Source organism: Lynx canadensis, chromosome A3, assembly GCF_007474595.2.
Source record: "Lynx canadensis isolate LIC74 chromosome A3, mLynCan4.pri.v2, whole genome shotgun sequence".
In the NCBI taxonomy this organism is placed as follows: domain Eukaryota; kingdom Metazoa; phylum Chordata; class Mammalia; order Carnivora; family Felidae; genus Lynx; species Lynx canadensis.
The window spans coordinates 28,863,966-28,881,117 of record NC_044305.1 but is presented as its reverse complement, the minus strand read 5'-3'; the positions used below and the strand labels follow the sequence as shown (position 1 = coordinate 28,881,117).

The 17,152-nt window shown below is 52.7% G+C and overlaps 1 protein-coding gene across 1 annotated transcript in view; it reads right to left on the bottom strand.

The window, feature by feature from the left end:
• The window catches only part of TGM6 (transglutaminase 6), a 37,035-nt gene extending 25,143 nt beyond the window's left edge, over positions 1–11,892 (bottom strand). Inside the window, exon 1 of the mRNA XM_030311769.1 lies at positions 11,886–11,892. Within this exon, the coding sequence (XP_030167629.1) occupies positions 11,886–11,892 (7 nt within the window). The remainder of the gene's footprint in view (positions 1–11,885) is intronic.
• Positions 11,893–17,152: the final 5,260 nt, after the last annotated feature.

Genomic DNA, 17,152 nt, shown 5'->3' with positions numbered 1-17,152 from the left:
CCGGTCCCCCCCTGGGCAAGTGATCCGAGAAACCGATGTGGGAGCTGAAATGCCTTTCGTGACCTACCCTCCGAAGTTACAGGGTCGCCCCCACTGTCTGCTATTAGTCAAGGCAGCTACAAAGGTCTGCCCAGGTTCAAGGGGAGGGAACACACCCCACCGCTTGATGAAAAATGGGTCAATGTTACATGGTGGGAACGTGTTGGATTAGATATATATTGATATGACCATGCTGTGAAACGGTCGGGTCTGTGATTGTACGGAACCCCCGAGCCCTGCTGCCTTTACCTTTGGCCCCACAGGAGTCACAGACCCCAAATACCCGACTTTAAAGCACAGCATGGCTTTGGACCATGCGCACCAGAGCAGCGGCTCGTCTGGACCAAGGTCTGGGGAGAGCCGGCCAAAATGTTTGGCTTTTTAAAGGCAGATTGTATTTTCCAGAGATGGTTGCAATAATATCGCCCATCGCTCGTGCTTTTCCTATCATATGATGTTGGTACTGCCCTCATCAAGATGTAGGATAAAGGTCAGGGCACCTGGGTAGCTCAGTCGGTTAAGCTCCGGCTTCGGCTCAGGTCATGATTGCACGGTTCGTGAGTTCGAGCCCGGCATTGGGCTCTGTGCTGACAGCTCAGAGCCTGGAGCCTGCTTTGGATTCTCTGTCTCTTTCTCTCTCTGCCCTTCCCTGACTTGTGCTCTGTCTCTCTCTGTCTCTCAAAAATAGATAAATGTTTAAAAAAAATTTTAAAAAGTAGGATAGGGGCACTTGGGTGGCTCAGTTGGTTAAGCATTGGACTTTGGCTCAGGTCGTGATCTCACAGTTTGTGAGTTCAAGCCCCACGTTGGGCTCTGTGCTGACAACTCAGAGGCTGGAGCCTGTTTCAGATTCTGTGTCTCCCCCTCTCTCGGCCCCTTCCCCTCTCTTGTATGCTGCCTCTCTCTCTCTCTCAAAAATAAATAAACATTAAAAAAAAAAAGAAGTAGGATATGTATTCCCTCTGCCTGAATCTGACAGGACTTGTGGCTAAAACAGAGTGACACTTTGTGACTTGCAAGTCTAGACCATAAAAGTCGATAGAGCTTCTGCCTGGTTCCCTTGAGTTGCTTGACCCGGGAACCCAGCGGCCACGCCATGAAGAAAGTCAAATGGCCCGTGGAGAAGTCCACGTGGAGAGGAACCAAGACTCCCCACCCACAGCCCCCTGAGCGCCCACCTCTGGTCACGTGCCTCCCCTGATCCTGAGTGAGGCAAAGACAAGCCGTCCCAGCTGAGCCCCGCCCAGGTTGTGGGTTTGTGAGTGAGCGAATGATTGCTGTTGTTTTAACTGTCCGAGTGTCGGGGCCGTTTGTTACGCAGCAGTAGCTAACCGAAACATGCGGGGAGCCCCAGTAATAACTTGGATGGAATTTTCCAACACGCCCGGTGGGAGCAGGACTCAGATTCCATTTGATTGAAGAGTATCAGTAAATGTGACCTATCTTTCACATCCGGGTTTGGGTTGTCCATTCATACCTGTTAAACTTTTTAATGTGCAGCTCTGGGATCTGGATAAATCTTTAGGAGCTTCTTCACCAATAACACTCAGCTTCTTTCCAATATGCATATCCTAACTTAGAGGCTGGGTAAGGCTGTCCCCGGTGATGTGAGAACCACCCTGCCCCCAACTATGACAATAAGAATAATAAGGTGGGGGCACCCGGGTGTCTCAGTCGGTTAAGCATCCGACTCTCGATTTCAGCTTAGGTCACGATCTCACGGTTTGTGAGCTCGAGCCCTACCTACATTAGGCTCTATGCTGACAGTGCAGAGCCTGCTTGGGATTGTCTCTCTCTCTCCCTCTCTCTCTGCCTCTACCCCACTCACATGCTCTTTCTCTCTCTCTCTTAAAATAAATAAACATTAGAAAAAATAATAGATGAATAGCTAACATATATATATATATATATGTATTTATATATATATTTAATGCTATGAGCTAGACATTATCCTCTATGACTTACATTTATGAATTCATTTAATCCTGACAGCGATCTTGAAGCAAACACTATTATTACCCTCATTTTACAGATGAGAAAACGGAGGCACAGAGAGGTGAAGTAACTTTACAAAGGTCACACAGCTAGTGTGGGTGATGCCCGGATTCCGTGCTATCCTGCCTGTCTGATGATCAAGGGCTGAGACCGGGAATCGGCAAATCTTGAGTAGTTGGGGTGTGGAATGGAGAAAACACAGGGTTTGGGGCCAGAGAGACCCGGACCCTGACCCCAGTCGGGCTGTGTCTCGTGTGCCCTCAGACACACCACGTCACCTTTCTGAGTCTCAGTGTCCTGGTCTAAAAACTGCAGGCACTGATGGCACCTGCCCCACAGGCCTCTTGGAAGGAAGGCAAAAAGACCGCCCCCATATGACATCCAGCGGTGTGGCATTTTGCATATGGCAGACACTCAGCGAGTATCATTTTCTTCCATCTTTCTGGAGAAGGTGGGACCTACGCTCTGATACCACAGGCTTCTGTCCCTCTTCCTGCTTGCCCTCTGCCTCCTCCCGTGGGCAAGGCAAAGTCCAAGTCCTCTGTGCAGCCTGGGAGCCCTGAGGAAGACCCTGTGACTAATTCCTCCCATCCTTCCGCCATAATTGGAATGGACCTGGTCCCAGGATTACTCTTCCTCAGCCTCTAATGATGATGGATCAGTGATAGTCAGTTGTTAATAGTGTCTTTGTAGCCACTCTACCCCTGGCTTCCATGACTCCTTGGGGTGCTTCTCCTCCCCCAAGGAAGAGCCTCAACTCCTCGGTCTGGTTCTTGAGACCTCCACTGGGAAGTTAGCCCCACTTTCCAATCTGTCATCACCCATGTTCCCTCTCATTTTCCTGGAGTCACTTAGACCTGGGTCAGCATCCTAGGTCTGTCATTTGCTCACCGTGTGTCCTTCAGCATGACTTCACCTTTCTCATCCATAAAATGGGTATAATAATCGCTTTCTCTCAGCTCTAATAATGACATTGAATAAGATGATGTGTGGAAAGCATCTGGCACATATTAGGTGCTCCTTAAATATCCGTTTTGTTTCTTCTCCTGTTGCATGATGTGATAGTTAATTTTATGTATCAACTTGGCTGGGCCATGGTGCTCAGAAATTTGGTCAAACGTTATTCCAGATGCTTTTGTGAAGTTGTTTTTTGGATGAGTTTACATTAAATTGGTGGACTTTAAATAAAGCAGATTACCCTCCGTAATGTGGGTGGGCCTCATCCAGGCAGTTAAGGCCTTAGTAGGACACTGACCTCCCCTGAGCAAGAAGCAATTCTGCCAGCAGATTGCCTTTGGACTCCAACTGCAACTCTTCCTTGAATCTCTAGCCAGCCAGCCTCCCCTGTGGACTTGGACTTGGTGGCCTCCATAATCGTGGAAGCCAATTCCTTAAAATCTCTCTCTCTCTCTCTCTCTCTCTCCTCTATCCCTATCATCTCTCTCTCTCTCTCTTTTAATGTTTACTTATTTATTTTTGAGAGACAGAGAAAGCATGAACAGGGGAGGGGCAGAGAGAGACCCACACAGAAAGAGAAGCAGGCTCCAGGCTCTGAGCTGTCAGCATGGAACCTGATGCAGGTTTGAACCCACGAACCGTGAGATCATGACCTGAGCTGAAATCAGATGCTTAACTGACCAAGCCACCCAGGTGCCCCTCTATCATCTATCTATCTATCCATCCATCCATCCATCATCTAGCGAGCGAGCCAGCCAGCAGCGAGCGAGCCAGCCAGCAGCGAGCGAGCCAGCCAGCCAGCAGCGAGCGAGCGAGCGAGCGAGCACAGCGAGAGCAGCGACAGCCAGCAGCGAGCGAGCGAGCGAGCCAGCCAGAGCCAGCAGCAGGAGCGAGCCAGCAGAGCGAGCGAGCCATCCAGCAGAGAGCGAGCCAGCAGCCAGCGCGAGCGAGAGAGACAGCCAGCAGGCGAGCGAGCAAGAGCGAGCCATGCCAGCCAGCCAGCAGAGAGGAGCGAGCCAGCCAGCAGGCGAGCGAGCGAGCGAGCCAGCCAGCCAGCCATGCCAGCAGTCGAGCGAGCCAGCCCAGCCAGGCAGCGAGCGAGTCCAGCCAGCAGCGAGCGAGCCAGCCAGCCACCAGCCAGCAGCGAGCCAGCCAGCCCATCAAGCCATCCATCCATCATCTATCTATCCATCCATCCTCTATCTATCTATCCATCCATCCATCATCTATCCATCCATCCATCCATCCATCGTCTATCTATCTATCTATCCATCCATCATCTATCTATCCTTCCATTATCTATCTATCTATCTATCTATCTATCTATCTATGTGTCTGTCTATCTATCTAGTCTACATACACACACATCCTGTTGGTTCTATTTCTCTGGAGAACCTTGAGTAATACACAAGGAGAGTATGGAACATTGTATTTTTCAAAGGTGGCTTCACTAATTCATATAGATGATGGATGGATGCCATTCTACACATTTTTCTTATAATGTGATTGAAATCCTTCCCACTGTGGGGTGGGGTTCATATACTCTCTCCTTAATTCTGCACAGGCGCTTGGGACTGTTCTGACCAATATATATGGTGGAATGTGAATGCCACAGGCCTTCTGGTGTTGAGACATAAACAGGATGCAGCTTCTGCCTGGCTACTTCTTCCTCAGGATAAGCACCTTTGAAGCCCTGAGCACGTGTGCTCTTTCCCTCTGTCTCTGTCTCTCTCTCTCTGTGTCTGTCTGTCTGTCTGTTTGTCTGTCTCTCTCTCCATCACATCTATCTATCAACCAATCACCTATCTATCTGACAAAGTGCAGCAACACAGAGACCACCATGCTGGAGAGGCCTTGAGGAAAGACCAAGATAGAGTCTGAGAAGCCCAAGCACCTGACAGGGCAGGAAGAAGCGTTTATGATGATCCCACCCCAGCCACAGTCAAACCGCAAGGATGAGGAGATCTGGGCAGCAGGTGCATGGCTGGACCAGGTGCAGCATCAGAACGGGGAGGAACAATGGTAATAAATGACTGCTACTGCCTGAAGCCAGTGTCTTGGGGTGATTTTTTATGCAGCTACAGTGAGATAGGATTTCAGAAATTGCATCTCTATATGAAGAGGTGGAAGGAGAAAGCCAGCTTAGAAAAGATATGATTTGGAGAAAAAAAAAAATCCCTTGTGTGGCTTCCTTTCCTTACATAGACTATGGGCACCAGGTGGCCCTCTCTGGGTCAAGGAATGATGGGACCTCTGTGGCCTGAAAAAGGCAGCTCCTCTAAGTCCTGCTTGATATAGGAAACTGGGGAAGAGGTGGGTACGTTTATAGAAGGAGGAACTCAGGAAGAAAAGAATGGGGTCCCTAAACTCTCGCCTTTTGAGGTTCAATATTACTGGAGGGTTTTTTTTTTTTAATGTTTACTTATTTATTTTGAGAGGGAGAGTGAGCAGAGGAGGGGGAGAGAGAGAGAGGGAGACAGAATCCCAAGCAGGTTCCACACTGTCAAACGTGGGGCCCACCATGGGGCTCGAACTCATGAACCACGAGATCATGACCTGAGCCGAAATCGAGAGCTGGACGCTTTCCCGACTGAGCCACCCAGGTGCCCCTGGAGGTTTTTTCTGATAAATTAAGTGGTTTTGATTGGAGATCTCCTGCTGATAACGCCAAGGTTACATCTCCACTCTGATTTCTCCCTTGAAATCCAAACAATATGTTCAGCCATCTACTTGAAATCTCCATTGGGTGGTCTTCTAGGAAAATCCAACCTAACATACCCAAAGCAGAACTCCCCATTTCTTCCCTACCCCATCCCCAAATCCCTGCTCTCCTGTGTCTTGGGAGATGTCCCATCTGCCCTGGCACTCAGGACTAAGGCAAGGAATCTCTGATTTCCCCTTTGCTCTCACCCCCCCACCCCTTATCCGATCCATCATCAAGTCCCGATGGGACCACCTCCAAAACCTGCATCAAGCCCATCACACACCTCTGTCTCCACCACTACCCTAGGCCAAGCAATGAACGTCTTTCTTGTCTAGACTGCAACAGCCTTCCAACCGGTCTCCACTTATGAGGAGCTGGGCTGGTACCACAGTCTCAATCCCCAGGCCTGAGATTCATGGAGAAGGCTAGTTCTAGCTAACTCTAACCAGGCTGGAAGCCCCAGCCTGGCACCATGATCTGGGGATAATGACCAAACATGCAAATGAGAACTAACATAGCTGACGCGTGAGCCCCAAGCTTGGGAGCTCCTACAGCCAACCAGCGTGCTGGGTGAGCAAGGACTGGTTACAACAGCGATCCCTGTGGGGCGGTGGCTGGAACAGCAGCGCCAGGAGACTTCCCTCACTGGAGAGCTCCCTCTCACATCTGAGAGTAGAGTGGAAGCCTCCCACTGACTTTGCCCCTGCGGTTCTTGGTCAGGAACTTTCCTCTCAAGTCCCAGAAGTCTGTGCTCGGGTGGCCTCTGTTTTGTCTGCACACATAGGCCAGAACCCCAGTTACCTTGTACGTAGGATTGTCTAATAGCCGCAGAGCTGAGAGGGCCATTAGACACCCAGGTCTTTTGTTTCATTGACAGAAACTGAGACCCAGAGATGGGAAGAAAGAGACTTCTTGCCTGAGGATGCTAAGCCAAGCCACAGCTTGCGCGGGGAAAGGCCAACACAGGGTGCAATTGTTTGTGTGTGTGTGTGCGTGTGTGTGTGTGTTTAGGGGATGAGTGAGGAGTGGGACGTGAGGTTGTTGGGTGGTAATTATCTCAGTGCTGGCATGCCCCAGGGATTCTTGCAAAGGGGGTGGTTAGGAGGTAAAAAGAGTCCCTGGGCTCCGGGTCATGGGTTCAAGTCCCGGGAGTCCTGCCTTGGCTTCACCTTTCCCCGCCACAGCCCAAAGCATCTCCCACCACCCTCCGGGCAAGAGCCCCATCACAGTGGGGCAAGAGGGGTAGAATGAGCCAGAACTGCCATTGTCACCATTACCCCCGAATCTCAAAGGCCACCTCTCTCACAACTTCCTGCCGGAGTCGAATTCCCTCCTCCGAATTTCCGGTGGATACGTGACCATAGTTCCAGCTTTCATGCCTCTTGCAGGCCACTCACCCGCTGCCCAGATGTTAAAACGTCCTTCCTTCTGCTCAACCAAAGACTTTTTTCTTGCAACCTTTGCCCCAGCTGTTCCCACTCTGCCTCTCCGTTAACCCCCCCCCCACCCCCGAACATGGCTGTTCTTTTTGCCCTTTGCTGGTTTTGCAGAGCTGTTACTGAGAAATCCTGACTTGCCACCCATCCCCCCAGGCCAGACCTGACCTGACCCAGGAGGTCACTGCTCTGGTCCTTGTGTTGTCTGTCCCTAGAGCTGCATCTCCGGTGACCTAAGTCATCCGTACTTGTGAACATCACACCCTCATGACCCGGCCTGGGTGGGCCGATTGTCAGGGCTAGGCAACCAGGATCCTGCTGGGAGAAAGCAACCATTCTGGTGGTTACAGGCCAGTTCTTTCCTAACTGGTGTCCTCCTCAGCCCTCCTGGGGACAGATGGGCACAGAGGAGGGCAGCCCAAGGCCAAGGGATACAAGGGACACAAGAGATACAAGAGATACGAGAGATAGGGGATGGGTTCCTGATCCCCAGTTAAAACGAACCCAGTGTCACCCCCTCCACGTGCTCGGCGTGAATCCTGCCGAGACTAAGGCTGTGTCTCTAATCAGTCACCAAGGAAGCCCGGTCACAGTTGTTTGCTCACAGGTCTTTCTCCTCCACTGGACTGTGGGCTCCGTGAAGGCAAGACCTGGGTCTCATTCTCTCTGGGTTGTTAGAGCCCCGCTCAGGGCTCAGGACATAGTAGAGGCTCAGTGAATATTGGTTGGATGAACGAATGTCCCTCCCTGTCCCTTGGCTGGGACAAGGGTGTGAAAAGGGGAGCTCCGCAGCTTCCTGGAACACCCTTGGGGATCAACACCTATGCCCCGTCAGCTGCCCACACCCCGTCCTCTCCACCCACCTGTAATCCCCTCTGTCAAGCGGACACATTCCAAAACCTGCCCTTCCTTCCTGTCTTCCTGCCTTCTGCAGCCATGGGCCCAGGACATGGGTAGAGCCCCGGCCACCGGCTCCCTGTGGGATGTGGGCTAAGTTGCTTCCTCTCTCGGGGCCTCAGTGTCCTTATCTGTGAAATGAGTCCGGAAGAGCACTTAGGGACTGGGTTGTGGGGGGGTTTGCTGGACCAAGTGTCTCTGACAGCCCCAGGGCTCCTCTCAGCCCCTCCCCACAACACGCCCCCCACACCCCCAAGCCCGTGCTGATGTAGGCTTGTCACATAGCCCCTTGGTGGGCACCAGGGAAGGGATGGGAGAGGCGACGTCCCACCAAGGCCTTCTCTGGTCCACACCTGAGGCCCTGAGGACCGAATGGATGACGTATTATCAACCCTGGGCCCCCACCCTGGGGATATGCTGGGTGAGCTCCAGCCCCGAGCTCAAGGCCCATGACCGCCAAACCTGAGGCTGTGCCCGCCACACATACAGAAAGAGGGAAGCCGTAAGAGCATTCTCTCCGCCTACCCTCTCACCCCAAAGCCTCGTGGCCTCTCCACCTGCCGTCTTTTTCTTCTCCTTCCCACCTTCCCCTCTTGGCCTTCCTTCCCATAGCAATTAGGCGCCCGATTTCAGAGGCACACACTTCAGTTCAAATGCAGGCTTCGTGGATCCTTGGCTGTGTGACCTGAGGCAAGGGACTGAACCCCTCTGAATCCTGGGACTGGTGATAGTAGCCACCTCCCCCGTTTGTAACGATCAAGTGAAACAATTTCCACAGAGTACGTAGAGCGGGACCCGGCACGTATTAGGTGCTCAGTAAACATGCGTGTTATTAATCGTATGATCGTCAGTATTTGCCCAAGAACGGCTGGCTGCCAGTCCAGTGTTCTGCCAATTAGTGCTATCCCGAACCTTCCACTTATTGGCTGTGCGGCCCTCGATAAGTGAGTGGACCTCTCTGAGGTTCAGACTGCCTGCCCTGAAGCGTGGCAATACTAATACGTTCCTCATAGACTTTTCTGGAAGATGAGGTGACGGCCAGAAGTAGGGCAAGGAAGAGAATGCGTCTCCTAGCCCTGGAAACCCAGAGAGTGGAAGGAGCTATCAATAAACACTCTTGAGCCACAAGCTTCAGCCACGGCGAGTGGTCTCGCTCTGTATACGGTACTTAGCCCGGCGCCGGGTCACCCTTAGCTGGGTCAGCAGATGGGAGTCCTCCTCCTCTCCCCGGATCCCTCCCGCCACTTCAGTCCACCCCTCCCTGTTCCTACGCCCATTGTTTTTCCTTTTACTCTCCCCTCTTCGCCTCTTGCTTAAATTACTGCCTGGCTCCCACAGCCTCCCGGCATTTTCCAGCTCATTTCATTCGCTCCATCCTGTTACTATGGAGAACCCGAGCTTCAGCAAGGAGAGGGGACCCTTCTGACCGCACGAGCATCAGCATGTCATTGCCCCTGCTCTAGAGCCATCAGATCCACGGCCGTTAGGCTGGCGTTCAAGGTCCCTCACCATCTGCCCCCGCCTCCCACTCCCCTCCCGGCCAACCTCATCTTCGCTCCAGCTCGCTTGCTCACCAGCTGGTCCCACAGGCCAGCCGAAGAACGAGTTTTACTTGGAGGGAAGGTGGCCTCCCGCCCGCCCAGCTCTTCACCACCAGCCCACTCCCAGCCCTAGCTCACCCCGACTATTTCTCCTCCCGCCCTTGGGTGACACCAGTCAGCTGATGATGCCTTCCTCCCCAGATCTCTGTCCCAGCCCCAGGGATGGCACCCAGTGGGGCCAAGCCCAGGAGGTTCTCTACTGACGCCAGCAATCTCTCCCAGACATTGGACTCAGCATAATCGGTTTTTAATGGGCCCTATTATAACCCTATCCGTAGTGTGCGTCATGGGCACCTGACCTCCACAGCTAAACGCTTAACTGGGGAGTTGCCTGGGGCCACTGTCCCTTTCCTTCCGGGTCCTCTTGGAAGCTGCTGGCCTCTGTCGCCAGTAGGCAGTGGTGAGAACATCCCAGCCGGAACCAACCATGCACAGAGTATGCCCCCTGATTCTTAGAATTTCTGAGCTGGGAAAAGCGAATTATAATCCACCAGCGGCAGAAGGGTCTCATTTCGTCTGCTAGCACCGATCGATTGCTAGGACTACTTGAAGTACTCTGTTGAGGAGAACGCTGGGGCCCTGTAGGGAGGAGTTCGGGGGTCAAGCAGCGACGTCTGCCACGGACAGTGAGGGCAGGAGGAACAGCCCACAGGCCACACGCTTTGCTTCCAGAATCTGATGTCTGGGTCATTCACGGACCGATTGCGTGATGGGCGCACGCCCACTGCTCTGAGGAGTAGGTCTCCAAGAAGCCAGGAGGACCCAGAAGACCGGGGAATTGAATTCAACCTAACTATCTATCACTGCTATTTGCTAGGCGTGATGGATCTCACGCTGTGATTTTACAGGTGGAAAATGAGCTTCAGAGAGAGGCATGGCCACCCAGCAAGTTAGTAACAGACCTGACATTGGAACTCTCTGTCACTGGCTTCGTCTCCCAGAAGGGTCCTTTCTCAGCAATGAAACTCCGTCCAGCGGAAGGCCCACAGTGTATCAGAGAATCGGGGTGGAGGGACCTCTCGGTGCGCCCTGAAAAGTAGATCCTGAAGCAAGCAGAGCCCGGGGCTCTGACGGGGAAGACGAACCCCAGGTCTCGAAGCAGCAGTCTGGGGTGTGAGCTGGGGTGGGGTGACCCTCAGGGAGCAGACCCCATCCGAAGAGCCAGAAAGGCCCAGGATGCCTGTAAGTGTTAGCAGCTCGCAGGGTGGAGCGAGAAGAAGTTCAAATATGACAAGGAAGCTAAACCACCTGGCTTTGAACGTCAAAAAATAAACAAGAGTTGACTCATGTAATTGTCACATGATCCTGGACGATAGAAAGCAGGAAGCACCACGTGAGGAACACCTTTAAAGACCTATGAGAGGGGCGCCTGGGTGGCACAGTCGGTTAAGTGAACGACTTCAGCCAGGTCACGATCTCGCGGTCCGCGAGTTCGAGCCCCGCGTCGGGCTCTGGGCTGATGGCTCGGAGCCTGGAGCCTGTTTCTGATTCTGTGTCTCCCTCTCTCTCTGCCCCTCCCCCGTTCATGCTCTGTCTCTCTCTGTCCCAAAAATAAATAAACGTTGAAAAAAAAAATAAATAAAGACCTATGAGAGCAGGACCCCCGCGGGTGCTGACTCACTCACCGCGGGACCCCAGCACCTAGCCAGAGGAGGTGGGAAACCCATAAGTGTTAGCTACCCAGAAGTGTTGCCCCTCACTATTCTGGCACGTTTTCTGAGCCTGCTGCCTCCGAGAGGCCCCACATGTGAAAACTGTGGGGAGTTCAGCACCTTCGGTCCCATCAGTTCCTCACAGCGGGCCTGCGAAGTGTATTCCAACTCCCATTTTACAGATGGGAACATGGAGGCACCAAAGGCAAGTTCCCTTGCTCAAGGCCACATGGCTCCTTTCACCTCAGACAGAGCTGTTCTTGCCCTCGAATCTTTGGGGTGGGAATTAAGAGGAGGTGGCCCCTGGGGCCTCTCTCTGCCCCTTCTCTGTCTTCCCCTGCTCGTCCTCCTCTGTTTCAGCAAGGCCTATGGGGAAGGCCTGGCCCCAGCCCAGGAAGGGCTCTGCCAGGGACTTGCTGGGCAGTCTGGGGCCGGCTCTTTCCATCTCTGGGCCTCCCTCAGGAGCACGAGGGAACGGCACACGGACCATGCAGCAACACAACCCCAAGGATCAGTGATCCAAGTTTCCCCGCGCAGACCCCCATTTCCCGAAGCTCCTCTCAGCGGCCCTGTGCCCCGAGGCCCCCAGGCCCTGCCCGCTCACCTGCCATGCCAGGCCGGCCTGCCCTGGCTTCCTCGGCGTGTGATGTGTGCACCTTCAGGACGGCGTGTCACAGCAGCCAGCCGGACCCGCGTTCACAAGGCAGATCCCGGGGCACTCCCAGGCAGGACGCCCAGCGTGCACGCGGAGGCGTGGCCCCTCTCGCCCTAGCAGTGGCACCTAATCACCCAGTAATTGCCCTGGTTTGCACCTCGAAGGTGTCCGGCGTGGGAGTGGCCTCAGCCAAGAGGCTTTCCTAACACAGAGCTGAGGGCTGGGCTGTGGGAGAAACTGAGGCCCAGAGAGGTCCCGGGACCTGGCAAGAACAGAGGAGGGAGGAGAGGAAAGCAGTTGGGGGGGGGGGGGGGCTGGGTTTGCCGTCTCCCATCCTTACCCTCCCAGCGAGAAAACGGAGGCTCAGAGAGGGTGCCCTAAGGGTACATCGTGATAAGCTGCAGAGCAGGGACCAGGACCCGGGTCTCGTGGCATCTGGTGCGGGGCCGTCTTCTCCCGTCCTGGGTGGGATGAGAAGGCTCCCGGGCCCCGGTGCCCTCTTCTGTGCGGCCTCCAGAGGCATGTACGGGGGGAAAGGCCTACGGTCCTCCCCGGGCCATGCCTCCACCACACCACACCCTCCACCTCCTGCACGGCCCCCCACCGACAGGCTCGGCCTCGAGGGAGGAGCCCTGAGTGTCAGACGGAGAAACTTTAGGCCCACACAGGCCTGGGTTTGAAGGCCAGCTCATCTCCTGGTGACAGGAGCGGTAAAATGAAGACGGCGGCCTCTCCTTACAGGGCAGCTATGGGGGGACTCACGGCAACCATGGGGGACTCGCGGCCAGGGCCTGGGCACCCGGGGATCCCGACTCCTTTGTCCCTCCCCTCTGGCCGGCCCATTCCCGATCTCTGTCACCCTAGGCTCTTGGGAGGAGGTTAATAAGAAAGAGGGGAGCGGCTCTCTGGCTCGAAGGCAAGCCTAATTCTCCTGACTTTGTGAGCTGGATCCATCCAGGAGCCGGGGGCCCTGACCTCGAACAAGACCTCTCCATCTCAGAACCCCGGCTTCTCCACCTATGACCTAACAGGACTGGCCTAAAGTATTCTTAAGTGTCATCCTAGTTCACAGGCTAAGATCCCGGGGCTCCAAGACCCGGGACGGCAAAGCGGCTGAAGTCTCATGTTGTCGCTGTCGAATGAAACGGAGGGGTTTTTTATCTTTCTGGAAGCTGGGAGGGAGGTTTCTCTCTGTTGGTAAGTGCCTGACTTGGGGCCCACGGGGGCTGGGTGGGGCTGGGTGGGGGAGGAAAGGGGAGGTAGGGGGGGTAGACGCTGGGAGACAGGGGCAAGGAGGGGCGAGGTGGGAGAGTGCTGTGCGCCTTTGCTCTCTGTGATCACCTGAGCACTCAGGAAAGGGTATAAAAACCCCAAGTGTTTGATGTGGTTGGATTTCTTATAGAAAATGGCAAAGGGGTTGAGTTCTGCTTGCCAGTTTGGTGCAGGGCAAACATGTTTAATGGGCTCTTTGGAGGCCTGCCCTGCCTTTAATTACTGCCTTCTGGCCCTGGCCCAGGGTTCTCCTTCCTTCTTGCCCTGCAGCCCGCAGACCCCGGGCCCTTCTGAAGCTGCTTTTCTGCCTGTGCCGGTCAAGCTCCTCCCCACTAATCACTGTCTCATCCAGGGCCCTTTATCTTTCATCTGGGGTTTGCCCGGACTGGGGCTCCCAGAATATAGGGCATTTAAAAATACCCCCCCTTCCCACAACCCCAAATAACAATTCATACTCAAGTTTACAGGAGGGCAATGTCCTGGGATAAAAGGCAGAAGCCCGGGCTCTGTTATCTCCAGGCCAAACTGGCTGTGTGACCCTCGGCCAGTCCCTTACCTTCCCTGGGCCTTGGTGCCTGATAACATTGCAGATTAGGTCTCGCCTGTCCCAACCTTCTCTGGTTCTAAATGATCAAGCAGGAGCCAAAGCCTGGGACAACTCGGGAGAGCCCAATCAGTGTTGCTTCACAAGTTAAAATCTGTGCCTGTGGAATAAACACATGCTTTAAAAATAGTTTGTTTTTCTGACTCTAAAGATTCTACGTGCTCGCGTAGAAAAGGCAAGCAACATAGAGAAAGAAGAAAGTATATACGCGTATCACTGCAAACATATGTAAATGCATGTATGTGCCTCAGGGTTGTAGGGAAGAAGTGGACGGAGAAGTGAATTTGTAACTTAACCTTTTCACTCGGCCGTATGTTGGGCTCATATTGTGATCTGGGCAGGGCCTCTGCCCTTTCAACAGTAAGGGGTTATTGATATAACCAGCAAAGTGTGAGCAGCAAAAGAAATGTTTTAAAAATCAGGGGCACCTGGGTGGCTCAGTCAGTTAAGCGCTCGACTTCTGCTCAGGTCACGATCTCACAGTTCGTGAGTTCAAGCCCCACATCGGGCTCCGTGCTGACAGCTCAGAGCCTGAAGCCTGCTTTAGATTCTGCCTCCCTCTCTCTCTGCCCCTCCCTTAACTCTCACTCTGTCTCTCTTTCTCTCTCAGAAATAAATAAACATTAAAAAAATTTAAAAAAAAAAATAAATTTTTAAAAAAATCAAACAGAGGGGGCGCCGGGGTGGCTGAGTCGGTTACGCGTCCGTCCCACTCTTGATTTCGGCTCAGGTCATGATCTCACAGTTCGTAGGATCGAGCCCGCGCCGGGCTCCCCGCTGACAGTGCGGGTCCTGCTTAGGATTCTCTCTTTCTCCCTCTCTCTCTGCCCCTCCCCACTCTCTCATTCTTGCTCTCTGAAAATGAATAAACAGTAAAAAAAATTTCAAAAATATCAAAACGATCACCTTTGGGAAAAGGAAAGATTTTTTTTTTTGGTTTATTTAATTTCAAGTTTACTCTTGTTTTAATTGTAGGCAACGGAGGGCACCATGACTTTTGCGGGACTCAGAGCATCTGTCCGGCCACGCCTTGGAGAGCGTCAGAGGCAGAGCTGTGAGTCCGTGAGTGTGTGGTTGTTGGGCCAGCTGTATCAGCGTCACCGGGGAGCTGGTTAGAAGTGTAGACTTCTGGGCCGTTCCCCAGGCCCGCTGAACCAGAATCTGCATTTTTAACCGTTCCTCGCATGATTCATCCGCATAATATGGTTCGAGAAACTCTACCGAGAGCAACCGTTCTCAAAGAGAGGTCCAGAATCACCAAGACGCTTTTAGGGAATCTGGGAAGTCAGTACTATTTTTATAGTACTATCAAGGGTTTTTTGGGGGGTGTGGAAGGGGTCTCTTTCATTTTTATTCTCTCATGGGTGTACCGTGGAGTTTTCCAGAAGGCTGCATGATATGTGATAGTGCAAAACACTGAATGCAAAAGCAGATCTGAGACTCCAGCTGTTTTCCTATGAAGGCTTCTATTTAAAGCGGTTTTCAAAAAAAAAAGAAACAAGGTAAAAGGAAAGAAAAAGTAAAACAATGCCCCTTTTACTGATATTATTTTTTGTTTTGGAAAATATGGTTCTTTTTCACAAATACATGTTAATTGTGTTCAGATGCAGGGTTTATTAGTTTTTATCCATTTATTTAAAAATGTTTTAATGTTTATTTATTTTTGGGAGAGACAGAGAGACAGAGCATGAGCAGGGGAGGGGAGAGAGAGAGAAGGAGACACGGAATCTGAAATAGGCTCTAGGCTCTGAGCTGTCAGCACAGAGCCCAACGCGGGGCTCGAACTCACGAACCATGAGATCATGACCTGAGCCAAAGTCAGACACTTAACTGACTGAGCTACCCAGGCACTCCATGGTTTAGTAGTTTTTAGGTGAGTTAATGCGTAAACATTTCCGTAAGTTTCTCAGTGTTAATTTCTTTTTTTAAAATTTATTTTGAGAGAGAGAGAGAGAGAGAGAGCACACACGAGCAGGGAAGGGACAAAGAGAGAGAGAGGAACAGAGAATCCAGAGCAGGCTCCACGCTGTCAGCACAGAGCCCTACAGGGACTTGATCCCACGAACCATGAGATCATGACCTGAGCCGAAACCAAGAGTCAGTCGCTTAACGGACTGAGCCACCCAGGTGCCCCTCTCAGTGTTAAATTCTAAATTGGTAAGTATCTCCTGATGTAACCCACATGAGCAAATGTTCTTTGGGGTGCTCAAAAATTTTTTCAGAGTGTAAAGAGGTCCTGAGATGGAACTGTTTGAGGACAGCTGGTCTAGACTCTACCTCCCCTCTAGGAGCGGGAGTGGGGAAGTGGGGAGTGGGGATCTGAGGCTGTGGCCTCAAGTAAAGATGAGGCCATGGGCCAGAAGACTCCAGGGGCAGCTGTGCCCTGCAGGGGGCAGCCCCCTGAGCCCTCTGGTGCTGGGTCCCCTCCTTTCCAGAGTCCCGTGGCTCCAGCCACGGCCAACCCTCTGCTGCCCGTGGGGGAATCCCAAGGTCTGAGCAGCCGGCTGGACACAGGATCCTCTGTGCTCAGGCTGGCAGTCATCGACATTGTCTCGGGAATTCATCCTCACAGGACAACGAGTCATCAGAACCCACCTCAGTTAGACCTGGACTGGTCCGGTAGCAGGCTGTCCTTTCCCCTCTCTGGGCCTCTGTCAACCCGAGCCCTGACATGGGAGCTGATACCGCTCCCCTCCATTGGATAAGTCATTGGGTAACTAATGACTCATCTCTACATCACTTCATCCTGAGAGTAATAACCTCGGTGACACAGACGGCCAGGGTTCAGGCTCTGGGAGGGAGATGTTTGCCCGGCCAGAGAAGGCAGGTGGCCGTCTCACAATTTTCAGCGGACCTTATTGTTGCTTACCGTGTGGGGGCCAGAAGCTGTGAAGCAAGCCGGGAGGTGCCCTCATCCCTGCCCCCAGTGACCAAGTGTCGCCCTGTTCATCCACCTGCCTGTCTATCAAACATCAGCAGGACCTAGAAGCCACTATGAATCTACAGAACATGCACAGCTTACTGTGTTGTTTTTTAAAAAATGTTCATATATATATATATATATATATAGAGAGAGAGAGGCAGAGCAGACAGAGAGAAAGAGAGAGGGAGAGAGAGAATCCCCAACAGGCTCCATACTGTCAGTGCAGAGCCCGACGTGGAGCTTGAACTCACGAACCGTGAGATCATGACCCGAGCCGAAATCAAGAGCCGGACATTTACCCTACTGAGCTACCCAGGCGCCCCTGCCTACTGTGTTTTTGCATTGAGTGCTCGTGATCTCTTCACATCCTTATACATTCATTCCCCATTCATTCACTCCTTCCAAAATTCATTCAAC